At 56.5% G+C, this 18,581-nt stretch overlaps 2 protein-coding genes across 3 annotated transcripts; both read left to right on the forward strand.

Annotated features, from left to right (window-relative positions):
- The first annotated feature begins 6,272 nt into the window (after positions 1–6,272).
- Positions 6,273–9,848, forward strand: EXOSC4 (exosome component 4). Its single transcript, XM_059995426.1, has 3 exons — positions 6,273–7,037; positions 8,045–8,251; positions 8,372–9,848. The coding sequence occupies exons 1-3, from the start codon at positions 6,867–6,869 to the stop codon at positions 8,729–8,731; spliced, it is 738 nt and encodes a 245-aa protein (XP_059851409.1). The 5' UTR covers positions 6,273–6,866; the 3' UTR covers positions 8,732–9,848.
- Positions 9,849–9,984: 136 nt separating this feature from the next.
- GPAA1 (glycosylphosphatidylinositol anchor attachment 1) lies at positions 9,985–13,453 on the forward strand. 2 transcript variants are annotated; one of them, XM_059995331.1, is made up of 12 exons: positions 9,985–10,169; positions 10,410–10,589; positions 10,675–10,786; positions 11,008–11,155; positions 11,236–11,337; positions 11,424–11,620; positions 11,693–11,889; positions 11,988–12,141; positions 12,305–12,400; positions 12,541–12,731; positions 12,813–12,993; positions 13,127–13,453. In XM_059995331.1, the coding sequence occupies exons 1-12, from the start codon at positions 10,096–10,098 to the stop codon at positions 13,424–13,426; spliced, it is 1,932 nt and encodes a 643-aa protein (XP_059851314.1). In that variant the 5' UTR covers positions 9,985–10,095; the 3' UTR covers positions 13,427–13,453. The 2 variants fall into 2 exon arrangements, with proteins under 2 accessions (XP_059851314.1, XP_059851315.1); XM_059995332.1 differs by having other exon boundaries at positions 12,813–12,983.
- Positions 13,454–18,581: the final 5,128 nt, after the last annotated feature.

The following is an 18,581-nucleotide window of genomic DNA, read 5'->3' on the forward strand; positions in this document are numbered from 1 at the left end:
TCCAAACGGAGTCATTTGGGCTAAAATCAAGATGTCAGCCAGGACAGTTCCTTCTGGAGGGTCCGGGGGTGGGGTGGGGGGGGGAGGGGGGAGGAGTTTGTTCCTCGCTGCGGCCAGCAGTCGGCGCTCCCCGGCTTGTGGCTGCATCACTCCAATCTGCCTCCAAGGCCACCTCTCCTCCTCCTCTGCTTCTGCAACCAAATGCCCCTCTGCTTCCACCTTAAAAGGATACTCATGATTACATGTAGGGCCCACCTGGATACTCTAGGACACTCCCTCCTTCTCAAGACCCTTAGCTTAATCATACGTGCAAAGTTCCTTTTGCCATTGAAAGTGACATTCACAGTCTTTGGGAATTAGGACCTGGCTATTCTTCAGCCTGTTACAATGGCTGGACGTGGGGCAGACTTGAAAGTGTTCCTCAACCGCAACCTGATTCATCAGCAAAGGGCAGCACGTCACTGGCTTGGGAGCTGAAGCACAACCTGTGCCCAGTCGGTGGCTGAACCCTAAGCTATGCTGACTCAGACGCAACTTCTGGGCAGCCAGGCTTAACTATAAGAAGGGGGGGGGGGACTTCTCCAGTGGCACAGTGGTTAAGAATCCGCCTGCCAATGCAGGGGACACGGGTTCGAGCCCTGGTCTGGGAAGATCCCACGTGCCGGGGGGCAACTAAGCCCATGTGCCACAACTACTGAAGCCCGCGCGCCTAGAGCCCGTCCTCTGCAACAAGAGAAGCCACCGCAATGAGGAGCCCACGCAGCGCAACCAAGAGTAGCCCCCGCTCGCCGCAACTAGAGAAAGCCCGCGCGCAGCAACGAAGACCCAACGCAGCCAGAAATAAATAAATAAATTTATTTATTAAAAAAAAAAAAGGAGGGGGGAGGGGGCCTGAGGAGTGACGTCATAGCTGCACACTGTGGAGGAACAGACTTCACAGAACTGCTGCAGACAAGCCACTGGACTAATTAACAGCAACAGCAACAAGCCCAAGGAGGGGCCAGCTAAACGTGACCCAGAGTTACTACAACAGATCACCTAAAACGTCCAGCTTTCAGCAAAACACCCTGAGACGTGCAGAGAAACAGGACAGGGTGATGGCTGCACAGGAGAGGCGCGCAGCAGTCACTGCCCTTGAAGGGCCAGGTCTTGGATTCGTAGACAGAGACATCAAAGCTTCGCTCACACAAAGGCCCGTGAGAGGGGTGGCTGTAGTGGCAGGCGGTGGCAGGCCCCTCTGCCACTGCAAATACCCCACCTGGGGCAGCAGAGACCCACAACCTCACTCGCACCCCTTCCACCTGGAGGGGCAGTTATTCTGCCCCAAACCAACCCCTGTTCTGGACACGGCTTTGCCTCCCTGACAGCTCCTCTCCCAGCACCTTCACCCCAGGCTTACCAAGTGCCTTACCTCCCGCTAGATGGGGATGCACACCAAGGACCCATCTGAGAGCCGATGGCCCACGGCAATGAGCTCGTGACCCCGGGACTCGCTGGTCTTCCCAGGTTCCCCACCAGCCTAACGGAATGGAGACCGTCTGTTGAAGGCCCTGCCGTGCTTCCAACTGGCTGTCGACCCCTCCTGGGATGGGACGCTGCTGAGATGCGTCTGTGCTGCCTAAGGGGTCTGGGGTCTGGGGACAGATTCACTGCGAGGTCATGAGGCTCAACTCGGGACTCTTCCAGGCCAGGGCCCCAGCAAAGTGTTCACAGGGTCGCACATTTTGTAAAATTTGCAAAGTACATAATTTAATCCCAGTCGGTTAATGCTGTCTCTTCCCACTGCCACCCGCTTTGGGTCATTTCCTCCCCTGCTGCACTGAATGGGGGGGGCCTCGTGGGCTCCACTCAGGGAGGCTGAGTCGGGAGGGCTTTAGTGTGGTTCTGGGGGGAACATTCACTCCCTGATGTAGTGCAGTTATTGCTGTCATTCTGGTGGAGAAGTGGCCGCCAGGAACACACCCGCCTGTGTGCTGTGTGTCACTACACGTCAAGCTAATGCAATTGGCTGAAGAGTGTCGTCAATTCGAAAACCATCTAAGTTAGTCACAGACAAGAGCCCCCAAAGGCCCTGAAATCTTAGGGCTCATACGTAAAAGAAATTTGATAGAGGTTTTCTCAAATTTAATAATTCTAAAAATGTACACAATATTAGCTAAAGGTGCTGTTACCTGAAAACAACTTTTCTCCTAAGCTGTAAGTTATAAAAATAAACTTTGATGGGACTTCCTTGGTGGTCCAGAGGGTAAGACTCTGCACTCCCAGTGCAGGGGGCCCACGTTCGATCCCTGGTCGGGGAACTAGATCCCGCATGCATGCTGCAACTAAGAAGTCAGTATGCTGCAACTAAGAAGCCCGCCTGCTGCAACTAAAAAGATCCCGTGTGCCACAACGAAGACACGGCGCAGCCAAAATAAATAAATATATTAAATAAACTTTGATTAAGCATGTTAGAGGGGAGACTAAATTATCCTCTCTCCATATACAGAAGGAGACATCATGAAAGTGTCATCATCTTAAGAGGTGACAGATTTTGCATCTGAAAAGCACAGGGGAAACATTAGAAATATGTCAGGAAGTTAATTGATGACATTATGTTTGTTTTCTGTGTGTTGCACGTTGGGATTTCTTTCCTCACGCTGTTCACTTAATTTTGTATATATGATTTTGTCCTGTTTCTTTTTAAAAAAAAAGTTTATTTATTTATTAATAAAATTAGTTGCGGCACACGGGATCTTCATTGTGGCATGTGGGATCTTTAGCTGTGGCATGCGGGATCTAGTTCCCTCACCAGGGATCGAACCTGGGCCCCCTGCATTGGGAGCATGGAGTCTTAACCACTGGACCACCAGGGAAATCCCTGTCCTCTGTTTCTTAAAGAGGGCCCTGAGGCTGCTCTCCTTCAGACGATGTTTGCAGAGCTGTGGCGTCTGGGAACCTAGGTTTCAGAAGGGTTCCTACCATTCCCCAATAAGAGTGGCTCACTGAACCTAAACTCTTTGTACAAACAAATATGGTTTATGCTAAACTCCTGCTTTCGTCCCAGGACTCTGGGTACATACCAGGCAGGCGTGCCTACATGACCGTGACCAGCTCCCTATGAAAGCTGTAGGCCCTGAGTCTCCAGTGAGCTTCGCTGGTGGCCAGCATTTCACACACATTGTTGCACCTTGTTCCCGGGGGGATGGAGTGTGTCCTGAGCGATTTCTCAAGGAGAGGACTCTGGAAGCTGGGGCCTGCTTTGCTCTTACTTTGCCCCACCAGCCTTTTCCCTTTGCTGATTTTGATTAACATTCTCTCCCTTGAATCGTGGTCATGAGTACAACTGTATGTGCTGAATTCTATGAGTCCTAGTCAATCACTGAATCCAGGGCTGGTCTTGGGGATCCTCAACACAGCTCCCAAATTTGTATAAGCTTTAGGCCCCAAATGTGAATCCACCCATGTGTGTACCCTATGGCTAGAACACAAGGGCCAGAGAAACAAGGGGTTCTCATTCCTGAACAGCCCATACCCTAAACCAGAGATGCTGCCAGGTTGGAGATCTTAGTTCCTGGGGTGGGGGGACACTTCCACAAGGGGACACAGTAAGGTTAGCACTGATCTGGAAGGAAAAGCCACCCCGCAGTCACTCTGGGCTCCTTAGGCCCAGAACCAACATTATCCTAATTATCCTGAGCTGCTAGGGCCAACCATGAAACGAGGGCGGGGCACCCGGGGGGCTTCCACCTGCGGCAATGGACTACAGCAATCTTGACCTAGTAAGAACTGGAAGAGTAAGAGCCCACACTGCTGAGGGAAGAAGGCCTGCTCAGTCCAGCTGAAGAGTCGAGGGTGAGGGGATGGAGGATGGCTAGTGGCAGAGAATGACGGCCATCATTCACGGCCTTCGACCAGGCACAGTGGCAGGGTCTCATGCCCCAGTATTCTAGGAGACCACCGCCTTGGAGGGGACGCTTTGTCTAGGACTTGGGCCCAAGCCCACCACAGTATGTCCATTCCACCTGCTCTTCTCATGGCTTGACATTGAACTGCTTCTATGGGGGTGGGGGGGTGGGTGGGGAGGGCATGTCCCCTCCCCTTGAGCCTGGCAGACCTCTGTGACTGCCTTGACCCAGAATTTGGCGAGAGTGCCACTACGTGACTTCTGAGGCTAGGTCTTAGAACACCATGCAGGATTTCCCTGGTGGCACAGTGGTTAAGAATCCACCTGCCAATGCAGGGGACACATTCAATCCCTGGTCCAGGAAGATCCCACATGCTGCGGAGCAACAGCTACTGAGCCTGTGCTCTAGAGCCCGCGAGCCACGACTACTGAGCCCGCACACCTAGAGTCCGAGCTCCTCAGCAAGAGAAGCCACCGCAATGAGAAGCCCGCGCACCGCAACGAAGAGTAACCACAACTAGAGAACGCCAGCGCGCAGCAACAAAGACCCAACGCAGCCAAATAAATAAATAAATAGATAAATAGACTAAGGCTATAAAACAGACACAGAGTTTATTAGAAGCACAGCACGTGTGGGAGAGTGCACAGAGAAGCAGTTTGTTTAAGAGAGAAGCAAAGCAAAGTTACACACCCAGGGAAGAAGATGTGTGGGTGTCCTCCCTAATGAGCACACCTAAGAGGCAGTTAAATCATTTCTATAGGGGCAGTTTTTCCAGGTCTTTCTTTTCCTCTGGCCAACCATCTTGCTTCATTTCCCACAACTGACTGGACCAGGGCCCTCCCCGACATATGCATGCATCTTTTAGCCAAGATGGATTCCAGCATGAGGGTCTTTAGGAGATTGACAGCACCTATTATGGGATAGTGACCCCTCCCTTTTTGACCCCTGAAGAGTCTTTCTGTGCATGGGCAGTTGGGGAGGTCTCCTTGACCTCAAGAATGATAGATGTGGTCATCTTACCTCTTTACTCCAGCCGAGCTCAACTCCTCTCTGCTCCTGCCATTAACTTTTTCCTTGAAAATGTCAGGGGAAGACAAACTCCAATTTACTCAGCTTGACAAATTCCAGCTGCTCAGCCCAGGGGCCCATCTACCTCCTACCTCAATAATATATTTATTTTTTGTTATTTGAAGGCACTAAGGCCATGCATCAAGAGTCAGACAGACACACAACCCCATACAATTCCCTTCTGGAAAGGGTGAGGATCTCTTCACTCCCAAATGGAAAAAGGAGGCCCATTTTATTGCACGTGGGAGCTGGATGTAATGGGGGAGCATGAGAGGACCTGAAAGACACTACGTGCAGGTGGTGCTGGGACACAGGCCTGTGCCCCTTCCTAGGCCCCTGTGAATGCCACCTCCTCTTGGTGAGTGTTGTAACCCTGCTGGTTCATCCTTCCACGTTCAAGTCTGAAGAATGCGATCTGGCTTCCTAAGCACTGCAGAGGGGCTGAATAATGCAGCTGGTGGGAATGGGGGGCGGTAGCGAGGGGGATGAACTCCCTGATGGTAATAACCTTGACCACCGAGAAACAGAGGTACCTGGAAACAGGAGGCAGCTAGGGAGAAAAGCATCTCATTTCTCCCTTCTGTAGACCCCTCAACAGTTCCAGGGGACTTGACCGACACAAGATGTTGGACTACATCAGGCAAAGAAATGCATGAGTGATTACAGCATGTCAGTAACACTCTGCAGGTTGGCGAGGATTATGTAAAAACTGTAACTTTTTCTTGGTGGGAAAGGAGGGAAAATGTAACTCACACTTACAGCCTTCACCCAGTTAGTCCCTACCCTGGGGTTCCATCTCCCAAGCCCCTGGACACACACCCACTGCCCACAGTGGGGCAGTAGATGGGTAAATTCTGGTACATCCACCCCATGAGTATCAAGCAAAAAATTAGAGTTCCACAGGATTATCTGGACAGATTTCACTACGTACTTTTTAGTGAGAAACAGAAAAGTGTGTACGAAATGATCCCATTTAAAAAAATAAGCAGAGTTCCAAAAGCCCCTATATGTCTGTACGTTACAACTGCACATATTTGTTGTGACTTGTATGTAATTATGTGTGCGGAGAAAATCATAAAACCAGTATTTAAGCTACGGCAGATGCTGGGGGGCGTGGGGTCGTACGGAGTGAAGAACCACATGGAAACATGGAACATGGAAACATGGAACCACGTGGCAACATGGAAAATTAAAACTGCTCTAAAAAGAACCACGTGTATGTACAATATAAACTACGTGGTTTTTTTTTTTTTATGGACAATTGTTAAAACTAAACGGTAAAAAACAAGAGAACAGAGAATGTGTCTCAGCTTGGGAAAACGAATGCATTTACGAGCGCGGAAGAACAGAAGCCGTCAGACAAAACGATGCTATCATTCCAGCAGTCGCGGCTCTCACCCGCGAACCTCGAGGAAGACGCCTGGCGTCAAAGAGAAGCAGAGGCGCACCGGCTGCGCGGGGTCCGAGCGGGGCTCGGCCGCAGAGGGAGAGGGAGAGGCGGAGGCGCGGCAGGGCCGGCGGGTCGCGGGCGCAGTGGGAGGCCCGGGACTCTGGGCCCGGGAGAAGGCGCGCGCCGGCGGCGACCAAGGCGGATAGGCCCCGAGGGTCGTGGGAACCGCCCCCACGACAAACCCGGGGGGAAACGACGTGGGGATTCCACGCCCAGCGGGTCTCCACCCCTAGCAGCCACGGGACAGCCATCCCAAACAGCCGTACCCCAACCTCCCCGCGGACCGGAAGTGCGGAAAGCGGCGCCGCCGGGAACCCTGGGAGAACCGTCGTTCTCCGGAACCGGAAATGGGAGGCGGCGCTCCGGAAACCGTAGGACCCCGGAGGTCGGAAGTGGGGCATCCGGACCGCCGGGAACTGTAGTTCTCCAGAGAGCGGAAACGGGGCTAGCGGCCGGGCGGCATGGCGGGGCTGGAGCTTCTGTCGGACCAGGGCTACCGGGTGGACGGGCGGCGCGCCGGGGAGCTGCGTAAGATCCAGGCGCGGATGGGTGTATTCGCGCAGGCCGACGGCTCGGCCTACATCGAGCAGGGAAACACCAAGGCGTTAGCGGTGGTCTACGGGCCTCACGAGGCGAGTGGGCGCGCGAGCCGGGCTTCCTCCGGGGCGGGCAGAGAAATCCGGCGGCGGCAATTGTGGGGTGCGCGGGGCCGCCAGGCTGCGCAGAGGCTCGGGAGGTGAGGCCGGCGCGCGCCTCCGTGTGGGGCCGCGGCCAGAGTCCTAACAGTGTGATGCACGATGGTCCCTGCCTTTCTCATCGGCCACTGTCCCCTGCACCCTCCACTCCTCTTTGCTATTCCTAAACCCGCCAGGTGCGCTGCCACTCACTCGCTCCCTCACCACTCAGCTCTACTCCGACGTCACCCTCCGGTGACACCTTCCCAGATCACCTTACTCACCTGTCAGATTCCCTCCCCTACGTTCACACACTTCCTGCTTTTCTGCACCCGCCTCCTCAGACATCAATTTAACGTATTTCTCACCGTTTGTCTCCCCACTGGAACAAACTACGTGAGGACAGGGACTGTAAATAAAGCCGCCTGGGTATATTGCCACTCCAGCGCTGGAGGCGTAAGGCCAGAGGGGTGGAAGAGTAAGCATGACACGCCTGCAGATCAGAAAGGCTGATGGTGGGGAGGGTGGGGAGTATTTCCAAATGAGATTGAGGGATTTGTAGAACAGGGAAAAGATTTAGGATTTTTGTCTCATACGTGGTGGGAAGCCTTTAAAGGTAAGTAGTACATGTATTGCCTAGAGAAGGCAGAATCAGACTTGACATTTGTAAACAGACTCTGATACAAACAGAGAGTGGGTTGGGAGAAGATGAGTCAAGGGTGGAAACAGGGAGGCCTGTTAGGAGAGAGGTGAGATCCAGAGGTGATGGTAGCATGGAGACTGGTCCAGTGGCCCTCCCCCAGGCTATGTTTTGGAGGTAAAGTAGTTGCTTGTTGAGACGCTGCAGATAGAGGGACGGGAGGGAGGGAGGGAGGCCAAGGCTCAGGGCAAGAGCCAGAGGAAGGAGTAGTGTGAGCTGGGAGGAGTGGGCCTGGCTCACGTGTCCTCCCCCAACCCTCCCCCAGATCCGGGGCTCCCGGGCACGAGCCCTGCCTGACAGGGCCCTGGTGAACTGTCAGTACAGTTCTGCGACCTTCAGCACAGGTGAGCGCAAGCGGCGGCCACACGGGGACCGTAAATCCTGCGAGATGGGCCTGCAGCTGCGTCAAACCTTCGAGGCAGCTGTCCTTACACAGCTTCATCCACGCTCCCAGATTGATATCTATGTGCAGGTGAGCAGACAGCAGCCCTCAACCCAGGGAGGGGAGAGAGCAGGAGGGTGTGTGTGTGGGGGGGGTGGGGATGGGGTCAGCGGCCTAATGGACTGATGCCACTGGGGGGCGTCCCTGCAGGTGCTGCAGGCAGATGGTGGCACCTACGCGGCTTGTGTGAATGCAGCCACGCTGGCAGTGTTGGATGCAGGGATACCCATGCGGGACTTTGTGTGTGCCTGCTCAGCTGGCTTTGTGGATGGGACAGCCCTGGCAGACCTCAGCCACGTGGAGGAAGCAGCTGGCGGCCCCCAGCTGGCCCTGGCCCTGCTCCCGTCCTCAGGCCAGATTGCACTGCTTGAGATGGATGCCAGGCTGCACGAGGACCAGCTGGAGCAGGTGCTAGAGGCTGCTACCCAGGCCGCCCGAGATGTACATACCCTACTGGACCGTGTGGTCCGGCAGCACGTCCAGGAGGCCTCTATCTTGCTGGGGGACTGAGCACGTGGCCACCCAGGGCCAGAATAAAACCCACGCACACTGCACTGTCCTTTGATCTCTCCCTGCAGCACTCCCATGCCCTCAAGGCCTGGCCTGGTGCTGGCTCCAGGGCTGACTAAGGATGCTCCCCCACACATGAACTGCGTACCCCTTGCAGCCTCAGGAGTCAAAGCCTGAAGAAGGAGGGGATGTCCCTGGATGAGGACAGCAGCTTGGGCCAGGAAGGGGTCAAGGCAGCTGGGCAGTGAGACATGGCCTGGTATAATGAGCCAAGCCCTGAGACCGTGGAGTCTGCCATTCTCACCCCGGCACCTCCAGGGCCCTGAGCACAAGTGCTGAGGGAGTACTCAGCTGGCTGTGGCATCCCCCGTGGTGCTGTAGGGGCCCATATCCCACATCCTCTGGATTACGGCTTAGACCGAATGCTCTCTTTCCCCCTAGGAATCCCTTGGGCCTGTCCTGCTACTTACCTTGGGCTCCAAAAGTACAAGACACATGATCTAGCCTGGAGTCTTCTCAGCTCTGATCCTTTCTCAGTCAGACACAGACACTCCCTGCTGCCCCACCACTGCCTCTCCCTCTTCAGACTCCCCTTCTCCCACCTCTTGCCCTCAGACCTGCCCGAGCCCCCTGCAGCCTACCCAGGGGCTACTTCTCCTCCAATATCCCAGGCACCTCCTGGCCTGGACAGGGGTGCGCCCCACTTTCTACTTAACACACCCCAGCTCCTTTGACACCCCTTTGGCCAGTAGTATCACGCATCCTCCTCCCTGTGGCCATCTGACCCCAATGACCTTGGTTCTGGGCACACGCTGTGATTCCACTCGGCTGTTTTTGGTGACCGACATCCATAGGAAAGGGTCCGCCAATGCCTTGGTCTCTCAGTTCACGGAAGCCCCCTCCCTTCCCACCACGGCATTCAGACCTGTCATTGCCAGTGGCAGCACCTTCGGAAATCTTCCGGCGTCTATGCTCTGGTCGCCGCTTCCGGATTTCCTCCCACCTGCCCTACTCATCATCCTACTCTGATTCCCCTTTGAGCCGAGCTTTCTCGAGTGGCCCGTCGTCTTCACTACCCTCCAGCGTTGCACAATGCCCTCGGCCTGTCTGGAGGACGCTCTCCGCAGGCGGGGAAACCCGGACCCGGGTCCCGCTCCCTCCACAGCGGCTCTGCTCTGGGCATGCGCGGCGGCGGGGCGGGGGGCGGGGGTGACTAGGGGGACGGCGCAGGCGCAGCGGCGTGAGGGCCGTCGGGACCGGAAGTGGGGGCCGGCGTGCAGCCCAGGGTCTGACAGGAGAGGCGTGCCCGGCCGGCGGCCGTACCTGACAGCGGGAGCGCGGTCCCGGAGCCGCCCGGCCCTGCGATGGGCCTCCTGTCGGACCCGGTGCGCCGGCGCGCGCTTGCCCGCCTCGTGCTGCGCCTCAACGCGCCGCTCTGGTGAGGGCGGGGGGCGCGGACCCCTCCGGCAGCGCGTGCCGGTCTCCTCCCGCTCGCCGGCATCACTCGGGGCCTGAGGCCTGGGGCTCAGCTCTCCCGTCCGGCGTCCCGGGTACCGGGACTCTGGATCCAGGTCCCGCAGACATGGTCCCTCCACCCCCAGTGCAGAGGTAGAGGCTGCGGGCCGGGGTGCCAGGGCCCGCTAACGCTCCGGTGGTCCCTCCGTCTCTCTCCCCGCAGCGTGCTGAGCTACGTGGCGGGCATCGCCTGGTTCCTGGCGCTGGCTTTCCCGCCGCTGACCCAGCGCACTTACATGTCGGAGAACGCCATGGGCTCCACCATGGTGGAGGAGCAGTTTGCGGGCGGAGAGCGTGCCCGAAGCTTTGCCCGGGACTTCGCTGCCCACCGCAGGAAGTCGGGGTGAGCGGCAGAGCCGTGGGTATGGGGGAAGCAATGCCAGTCAAGGCCAGAGAGCTCTGCTCAGAAGCTCTCTTGGTGTTTCCAGGGCTCTGCCAGTGGCTTGGCTGGAGCGGACGATGCGGTCAGTGGGGCTGGAGGTCTACACGCAGAGTTTCTCCCGGAAACTGCCCTTTCCAGATGAGACTCACGAGCGCTATGTACTGGGGGGGCGGGGCGGGGCGTGGGAGGGTGGGAGGGGGGTGTGCCTGCGACCAAAAAGCACCTTGAGGGGGTGGCCTTGGGGCCGGGAAGCTCATTGGGGGCGGGGGGGATGTCTTGGGGCCAGAGAAGGCACTGGTGGGCATTCTAGGGCTAAAGGGGAGGGGTTTCGGCCATCTAGAGTGGGGCCGTGCTGAGGCTTCCCCAATACCGCATGCAGATGGTGTCGGGCATCAACGTGTATGGCATCCTTCGGGCACCGCGCGCTGCCAGCACTGAGTCCCTGGTGCTCACCGTGCCCTGTGGCCCTGAGTCTACCAACAGCCAGGCTGTGGGGCTGACGCTAGCACTTGCTGCGCACTTCCGGGGTGAGGCTCGGGGGCTACCGCTGGCAAGGGAGGGTTTGGCCACCGCCTCAGGCCCTGCTGACCCTGCTTTTGGTCTTTAGGGCAGATTTACTGGGCCAAAGACATCATCTTCCTGGTGACAGAACACGACCTTCTGGGCTCTGAGGCTTGGCTTGAAGCCTACCACGACGTCAATGTCACTGGTGGGTGTTCTTGCCCTGCCCTGGCCCCCACAGGGCCACTGTCCTCACCAGCCCCTTACTGGCAGCTCATTCACCTGCTTCTACAGGTATGCAGTCATCCCCTCTGCAGGGTCGGGCTGGGGCCATCCAGGCAGCCGTGGCCCTGGAGCTGAGCAGTGATGTGGTCACTAGCCTCGACGTGGCTGTGGAGGGACTCAACGGACAGCTGCCCAACCTGGACCTGCTCAACCTCTTCCAGACCTTCTGCCAGAAAGGGGGGCTCCTGTGCACGCTGCAGGGCAAGGTAGGGCCACCTGCCTGGGGAGCACGGGGCCTTTGTGCAGGCTTTATCTGACTTTGTCTCACGCTGTCTAAGCTGCAGCCCCAGGACTGGACGTCAGCGGACGGGCCGCTGCAGGGTGTGCAAACGCTGCTGCTCATGGCTCTGCAGCAGGCCTCTGGCCACCCCCACGGCGCCCACGGCCTCTTCCTGCGCTACCGCGTGGAGGCTCTAACTCTCCGTGGCGTCAACAGCTTCCGCCAGTATAAGTATGACCTGGTGGCGGTCGGCAAGTGAGTGAGCCTTCTGGTCTGCCCTTTGCGTACTCGGGGCGGGGTAGTGGGTGCCCGGGGGTGTCTGGCCAGCCGTGACCCCAGCCCACGCCCGGCAGGGCTCTGGAGGGCATGTTCCGCAAACTCAACCACCTCCTGGAGCGCCTGCACCAGTCCTTCTTCTTCTACCTGCTCCCCGCACTCTCCCGCTTCGTCTCCATCGGCCTCTACATGCCTGCCGCCGGCTTTTTGCTCCTGGTCCTTGGTCTCAAGATATCCTCTGCTTCCCGCTGTCCGTTTGTGGCCAGCCTCAGGTCCCCCCACTCTAGGCTGGGGAGAGCTCTCCAACCTTGGGGTGGGGGAGTGGGAGTGAGCCCTGGGTCCCCCACTGGGCAGAGCCCATCACACCCCTTGTCAGGGTCCTTGACTCAGCCACGCTCTGGAACTGTGGATGCAGCTGCATGAGGCTGGAGTGGGTCCTGAGGAGGCTGGGGGGACCCCTGGGTCCAGTCCTCCCCTCCCTGCAGCACAGGTGATGGCCCCCCACTCCTGCTGTTGGGGTCCCGGGTGGTGGTTACTGCTGCCACTCAGTCTCAGCTGGTGGCGGGATGGTGAGGCTCCTCGGGACGCCCCGGCCCGGGATCTGTCTCCAAGTGCCCGTGTGCCCTGCAGCGCGTGGGGCTGGCCTCGCTCGTGGCACCCTTGCTGATCTCCCAGGCTGTGGGCCTGGCCCTCTACGTCCTCCCGGTGCTGGGTCAGCACGTGGCTGCCCAGCACTTCCCCGTGGCCGAGGCAGAGGCCGTGGTGCTGACGCTGCTGGCCGTCTATGCAGCTGGCCTGGCCCTTCCACACAGCACCCACTGGTGAGGAGCTGGGCTGGATGGGCGCGGGCAGGGTGCACCCTGGACACGCAGGCGGCTGCCCCTGAACCCCTTGCCTTGCAGGGTGCTGAGCACACAGGCCCCAGACAGGAGCTGGATGGCGCTGAAGCTGGTGGCCCTGATCTACCTGGCACTACAGCTGGCCTGCATCACCCTCACCAACTTCTCCCTGGGCTTTCTGCTGGCTGCCACCATGGTGCCCGGCGCTGCACTCACCAAGCCCTCCGGGCCCCGGTATGTGCTGGTCAGTCCCCACCACAAAGCCCGCCACGACGTGCCCCCCACCTCCGGGGCCTCTGCCCCTCGCCGCAGACTCCCCCTCACGCGTCACTCCTCCTCCCCCACCAGAGCCCCCTTGACCTTGCCTCTCCACGCAGGCCACTCTGTGCTGCCCTGCTGGTGCTGACAAGCCCAGCAGCTACGCTCCTGGGCGGCCTGTTCCTGTGGCGGCAGCTGCAGGAGGCGCCGCTCTCCCTGGCCGAGGGCTGGCGGCTCTTCCTGGCCGTGCTGGCTCAGGGCGTGCTGGCGCACCACACCTATGGCGCCCTGCTCTTCCCGCTGCTGGCGCTGGGCCTCTTCCCCTGCTGGCTCCTCTTCTGGAATGTTCTCTTCTGGAAGCGCTGAAGGCAGGTGGGAATCCCCCACGCGCCCCACGCTCTTCCCTTCCTGGGAAATAAACAGTTCTGCTTAGCTGCCCTTCGGGCTCCTGGTCACACTGTCTGCCGTGTACGTGGGGCCCCGGGGCCTGTAGCAAGAGGCTTTGCCTGCAGGGTTAGACACCCTGCTCAGCCCCTTCTGGTCCACTTACTGATGGCGAGAGGGAGGGCCCCAGCTGCACCAACCTTGGGAAGAGGTCCTTGGGTCGATGCTCGGGGTGTGGAAGTGGCACAGGCAGACCTGGCCGCAGCCCCAGGTGCACTCTCCCGGCCTTGGAGGTCTCTGCGCATCATGGCCCAGTGCTGTGCAAGAGGAAACATGACAGGCAGGGCTGGGAGGCCTGACAGGAGCTGAGACACCCAGAGACCACACAGCACAGTCTTCAGCGCTGGAGCTGAGAGGTCAAAGGAGCTGGAGCTGGCTCCCTCCAGAGGAGGAGAATGGCGCCCCAGCCAAGGCCAGAGCCTCGTGTGGGCTTGGGGTAGAGCAGGAGGCGCCCCTGGCCCGGCTTCCTGGGGGCCAGGCCAGCCCAGGCCGGGTGCCCACCCAGCACCACCTGAGCACCGGGGGCTGGCGGGGGGCACTGATGGGCTGGTACACAGAGAGGTCACTGGTTGTACCAAGACCCTGAAAGGGACTGGGGTGTCCAGTGTCCATTCGGGAGGGGAGGAAAGCAAAGTGTAGCCCTCTGGTGACGTTACGGCCACATGAGGCTAAGAGACCTCACGGGAGGGCCAAGGTGCCCCTGCCAGCGCCCCACAAGGCAGCGAGACCGGTACCACCTCCTACAGGCCTCAGAGTTGGAAGGGAGACAGAGATGCACTGCCTGGAGCATCAGCCCAGGACCAGCCTCCCTTCCTTCGGGACCGCATCCTGGGATGGGGCAGCCTGGCAAGTCTCAGGGAGGAAGCTTCGCCCCCGGCCCCCGCCCAGGCCCACCTCTATGGTGGGGCTCATCTTCCTGGGGGACCCCCTCAACAGCTGGGGGTCCCTGACTCCACAGCGGGGCGCAGCACCTGGAGAGGTTCACTTTGGGGCTTCTCACTGCTAAAGGGCACGTGTGCTGTGTGTGCAGAGTGTGAGGGATGGGGTGGGGCAAGGGTGCTGGAGGCCCTCTGTGACTAGCAGCCCGGCTTCCATCTGCTTGTCGTCTAGTCATTTTGAGGCTAGAGGAGGATTGCAGCCCCACACCCTGCACCCCGAGCAGTGCCTCCAGACTGGCCTCTCTCGGAAATCTCCCCTGATAAGGCAGGCGCCGCCTGATCTGTAGGCTTCCCATCTTCCAAGGCGCGTAGAGCTCTCTGCTCTGCTGTGGTCTCCCGTCGTCTCTGTCTTTGTGGACTGGCATCTGATGCAAAATCCCTTCCACACATTTTACCTGCACTTCGGCGCCAGTCAGTCATTTGCAACTGGACTTAGGCAGCCACTTAAAACGCAAATCATGAAAATACCTTACATCGTGAGACATACAAGTGAGGAGAAAAGCTGTCCGATCATCAGTTGTTTTGGGCTTACCCATACACGAGAGGTGGAGGGGAGCCGTGGGAGTTTTGAAGCTGATATGTTGGGGAAACAGAATTTCTGCTCTGCTTTTCATTGATGTCACTTGTGCAATACATTTTAAAGCGAAAGAAAACGTCAGGCTGTAAAGATACAGATGAGACGTACAGGGGGCGAGGATGAGGCCCCGCAGGCTTTACTCAGGGTGCTTGCCGCTGGCCCCCACGTCCCTTCTCCTTAGTCACGGCACAGGCGCACTGCCAGACTCTGTGCAGCTAGGTGTGGCCGTGTGGCTGCTGTGGCCCACAGGACCTGCGCAGAAGCTTCAAGAGTGAATTCCCTGCAGAGACTTCAGAGGATGGCCCTCTGAGCCGCTTCTCTCTCCTTCCCCGGGGCCACGTGGAACCGGAAGCACGTCTGGGACGTGAGCTCCAGCCCAGGCTGGGGGTGGAGATGAGCAGGGGCTCCCTGACCCTCCAAAGCCCTTGCTAAACTGGGGTTAGCCGTTGCCCAGGGTTGCTCAACTGGGCTTCATTTGCAAGAAAGAAACAAACTTCTACTGTGTTTAAGTCGTTGTTATTGGAGTTTTCTGCCATCTCAGTCCAGTTCAAGAGGGACTATTGCTGAGCCCAGCTCACATGGGGCTCTCAGGCGGTGAGCAGCCGGGTGCATCTAGAAGTGTGTGTGTCTGTTGTGTTGGTAGTAAGTGCTCATTCCTTGGTCGCTTGCCTCCCATGCCCCAGAAGAGCAGCTCTATGGCACAGGCTTTGTCTTTCTTCCTGCCTCTTTTCCAGCACAGAGCCAGGGACGTGGTGGAATATTCCTACGTATTTCTTGAATGAAAGAAGGGAAGAATCAGAGGGAGCCCTTCTGGAGGTCCAGGGGCAGACCTTTTGGCTTCCACAGGGGGCTCCTGTCTTATGATATGGGGTGAGGGCCCGGCAGTTTAGGGTGCAAGACTGGGGAGGTCCTGAGCCAGGCGGGACCCACCTCAGGACACCCAGCAGCTTCCTCACGACCAGACCCTCTGCAGACGTCCTCCTGCAATTGGCTGGCTGTCCCAGGTCTCCTCTGTGCTTCTATCAGACCCTTTGCGAAGTCACCCCATTCCACCTGGGGCTTTAAGGTGGGGCTCCAGGGCTGCCCTGGGGGCCTTTCTCTGTGAGCCGCCCCTGCGGGCTCCAGCTACCCTCATGCCTGCACTCAGATCGTGTCTTTCCTCTAGGCCTCTGTCCTGAGGCCACGTCCTGTCACCTCCGCCTCCTGGATGTGCCATGGTCACCTTTAAGTCATCTCTTCCCAACCTGAACACCTCCCACCCCGCGTGCATCTCCTCGCCTGGTGCCCTCACCCAATCCTGGACCTGCGGTCCACCTTGTCTCTCTTCAGGGGATGCCTATCGCCTCCAGGATAAAATCAAACCTCCTTACCTTGGTCTCCAAGGCCTGCCTGGCCAGCTCCTGCCTGTTCTTCAGAACATTTTTATTGCCCCCCAGAAGGAACCCTGTACCCCACTTCCCCCTCCCCTTTCAGCCCCTGGCACCGTTAACCTACTTTCTGCCGCTATAGAGTTGCCGAATCTGGACTTTGACATGAATGGATTCATGCAGTACAGTAGTACCCCTTACCTTCGGGGCTTGTGTTCCAAGACTCCCAGGGGATGCCTGAAACCCTGGATAGTACTGAATCCTCTCTGTTCGTGTCTTCCACCCACAAACTTAATGCTTTTTCCATCGTAACCAGATTCCTACCATGCACTGCGGCCATAACTTCTGCAGTTTTTGAGGCGCACCAGCGAAACCAGCATGAATTTCTTTTTCCTTCACAGTTTCGCGGATAGAAGATTGGTTCTTAGCGTAGATCTTAGCAACCTCAGCATACAATTTTTCTCCTTTCCTTATTAAGTTGAGGACTTTCACCTTTTCGCTTAAAGGAAGCACTTCATTTCACTTAAAGGCTTCTCTTTGGTGTACCTGAATCGCAAGCACCGCTACTCTTGCACTTTGAAGCCATTCTTAGGTAAAATAAGGGTCACTAAATGTAAAACAGCTAGCCAGTGGGAAGCAGCCATTGCACAGGGAGACCAGCTCGGTGCTGTGTGACCACCTAGAGGGGTGGGATAGGGAGTGTGGGAGGGAGATGCAAGGGGGAAGGGATATGGGGATATATGTGTGCATAGAACTGATTCACTTTGTTATACAGCAGAAACTAACACAACATTGTAAAGCAATTATACTCCAATAAAGATGTGAAAAAACAAATAAATAAAATAAAAGGGTCACTTACTTGAACACAGACACTGTGATGCCTCCACAGATGATCTGATAACCCAGATGGCTACTAAGTGACTAATGGGCAGGATATACTGGACAAAGGGATCATTTGTGTCCCAGGCAAGACAGAGGGGCGGGTGCAAGATTTCATCACTGTACTCAGTATGGGAAGTATTAACATGTTAGCAATATTAAGACTTCCAACCTGTGAACACAGGATGTCCTTACATTTATTTAGGTCTTCTTTAATTTCTTTCAGTAATGTTTTATAATTTTCAGTGTACAAAGGTTGTTAAATTTATTCTTAAATATTTAATTTTTTCTTTTAATTTATTTTTGGCTGCATTGGGTCTTCGTTGCTGCGCACAGGCTTTCTCTATTTGTAGCGAGTGGGGGCTACTCTGTTGTGGTGCATGGGCTGCTCATTGCTCTGGCTTCTCTTGTTGTGGAGCACGGGCTCTAGGTGCACGGGGTTCAGTAGTTGCAGCACGCGGAACTGCAGATATAGAGGGCTGACTTTAGAGTTATAGGTGGATTTTCAACTTTGCAGAGGGTCGGGCGCCCCTAACCCCTGCGTTGTTCGAGGGTCAGCTGTGAAATAGTAGTTGCGGTACGCGGACTCAGTAGTTGTGGCTTGCGGGCTTAGTTGCTCCGCAGTGTGTGGGATCTTCCCAGACCAGGGGTCGAACCCGTGTCCCCTGCATTGGCAGGCAGATTCTTAACAGCTGCGCCACCAGGGAAGTCCCCTAAGTATTTAATTTTTTGATGCTATTGTAAATATAATTAGTTTCTTAATTTCATTTTCAGTTTGTTCATTGCTGGTGTATAGAAACACAACTGATTTCTGTATATTGATCTTCAGTCAAACTTGATGAACTCATCCATTACCTCTAATATCAATAGTTTTTGTGTTCCTTAGGATTTCACAGTTGACCCTTGAACAATGCAGGGGTTAGGGGCGCCGACCCTCTGCAAAGTTGAAAATCCACCTATAACTCTACAGTCAGCCCTCTGTATCTGCAGTTCCAAATCCTCAGATTCCACCAACTGCAGATGGTGTAGTACTGTAGTGTGTATTTAGCAAAAAAATCTGAGTGTAAGTGGACCTGCGCAGTTCAAACCCATGTTGTTCATGGGTCAATTGTATGTAATTCATGTTATCTGCAAATATAATTTCATTTCTTCCTTTCAAATTTAGATGCTTTTTATTTTATATTCCTGCCTAATTGTCCTGGATAGACCCTCCTATATAATGCTGAATAGAAGTGGCAAGAACATCCTTCTCTTCCCTCTAATCTTACTAGGAAAGCTTTCAGTCTTGCACCATTGAGTATATTAGCCATGAGGTTTTCATAGATGTCCTTTATCAGGTTGAGGAAGTTGCTCTGTATTCCTGTTTCTT

This window comes from Delphinus delphis, chromosome 17 (genome assembly GCF_949987515.2).
Source record: "Delphinus delphis chromosome 17, mDelDel1.2, whole genome shotgun sequence".
Taxonomy (NCBI): domain Eukaryota; kingdom Metazoa; phylum Chordata; class Mammalia; order Artiodactyla; family Delphinidae; genus Delphinus; species Delphinus delphis.

Bases quoted from the DNA above. Each gene is read 5' to 3' on its own strand.
- EXOSC4 (XM_059995426.1), top strand. From the start codon at position 6,867: ATGGCGGGGCTGGAGCTTCTGTCGGACCAGGGCTACCGGGTGGACGGG. The intron at 7,038-8,044 runs GCGAGTGGGCGC...ACCCTCCCCCAG, and splicing joins TGGTCTACGGGCCTCACGAG to ATCCGGGGCTCCCGGGCACG. The intron at 8,252-8,371 runs GTGAGCAGACAG...GCGTCCCTGCAG, and splicing joins AGATTGATATCTATGTGCAG to GTGCTGCAGGCAGATGGTGG.
- GPAA1 (XM_059995331.1), top strand. From the start codon at position 10,096: ATGGGCCTCCTGTCGGACCCGGTGCGCCGGCGCGCGCTTGCCCGCCTC. The intron at 10,787-11,007 runs GTACTGGGGGGG...TACCGCATGCAG, and splicing joins ATGAGACTCACGAGCGCTAT to ATGGTGTCGGGCATCAACGT. The intron at 11,338-11,423 runs GTGGGTGTTCTT...CTGCTTCTACAG, and splicing joins CCACGACGTCAATGTCACTG to GTATGCAGTCATCCCCTCTG.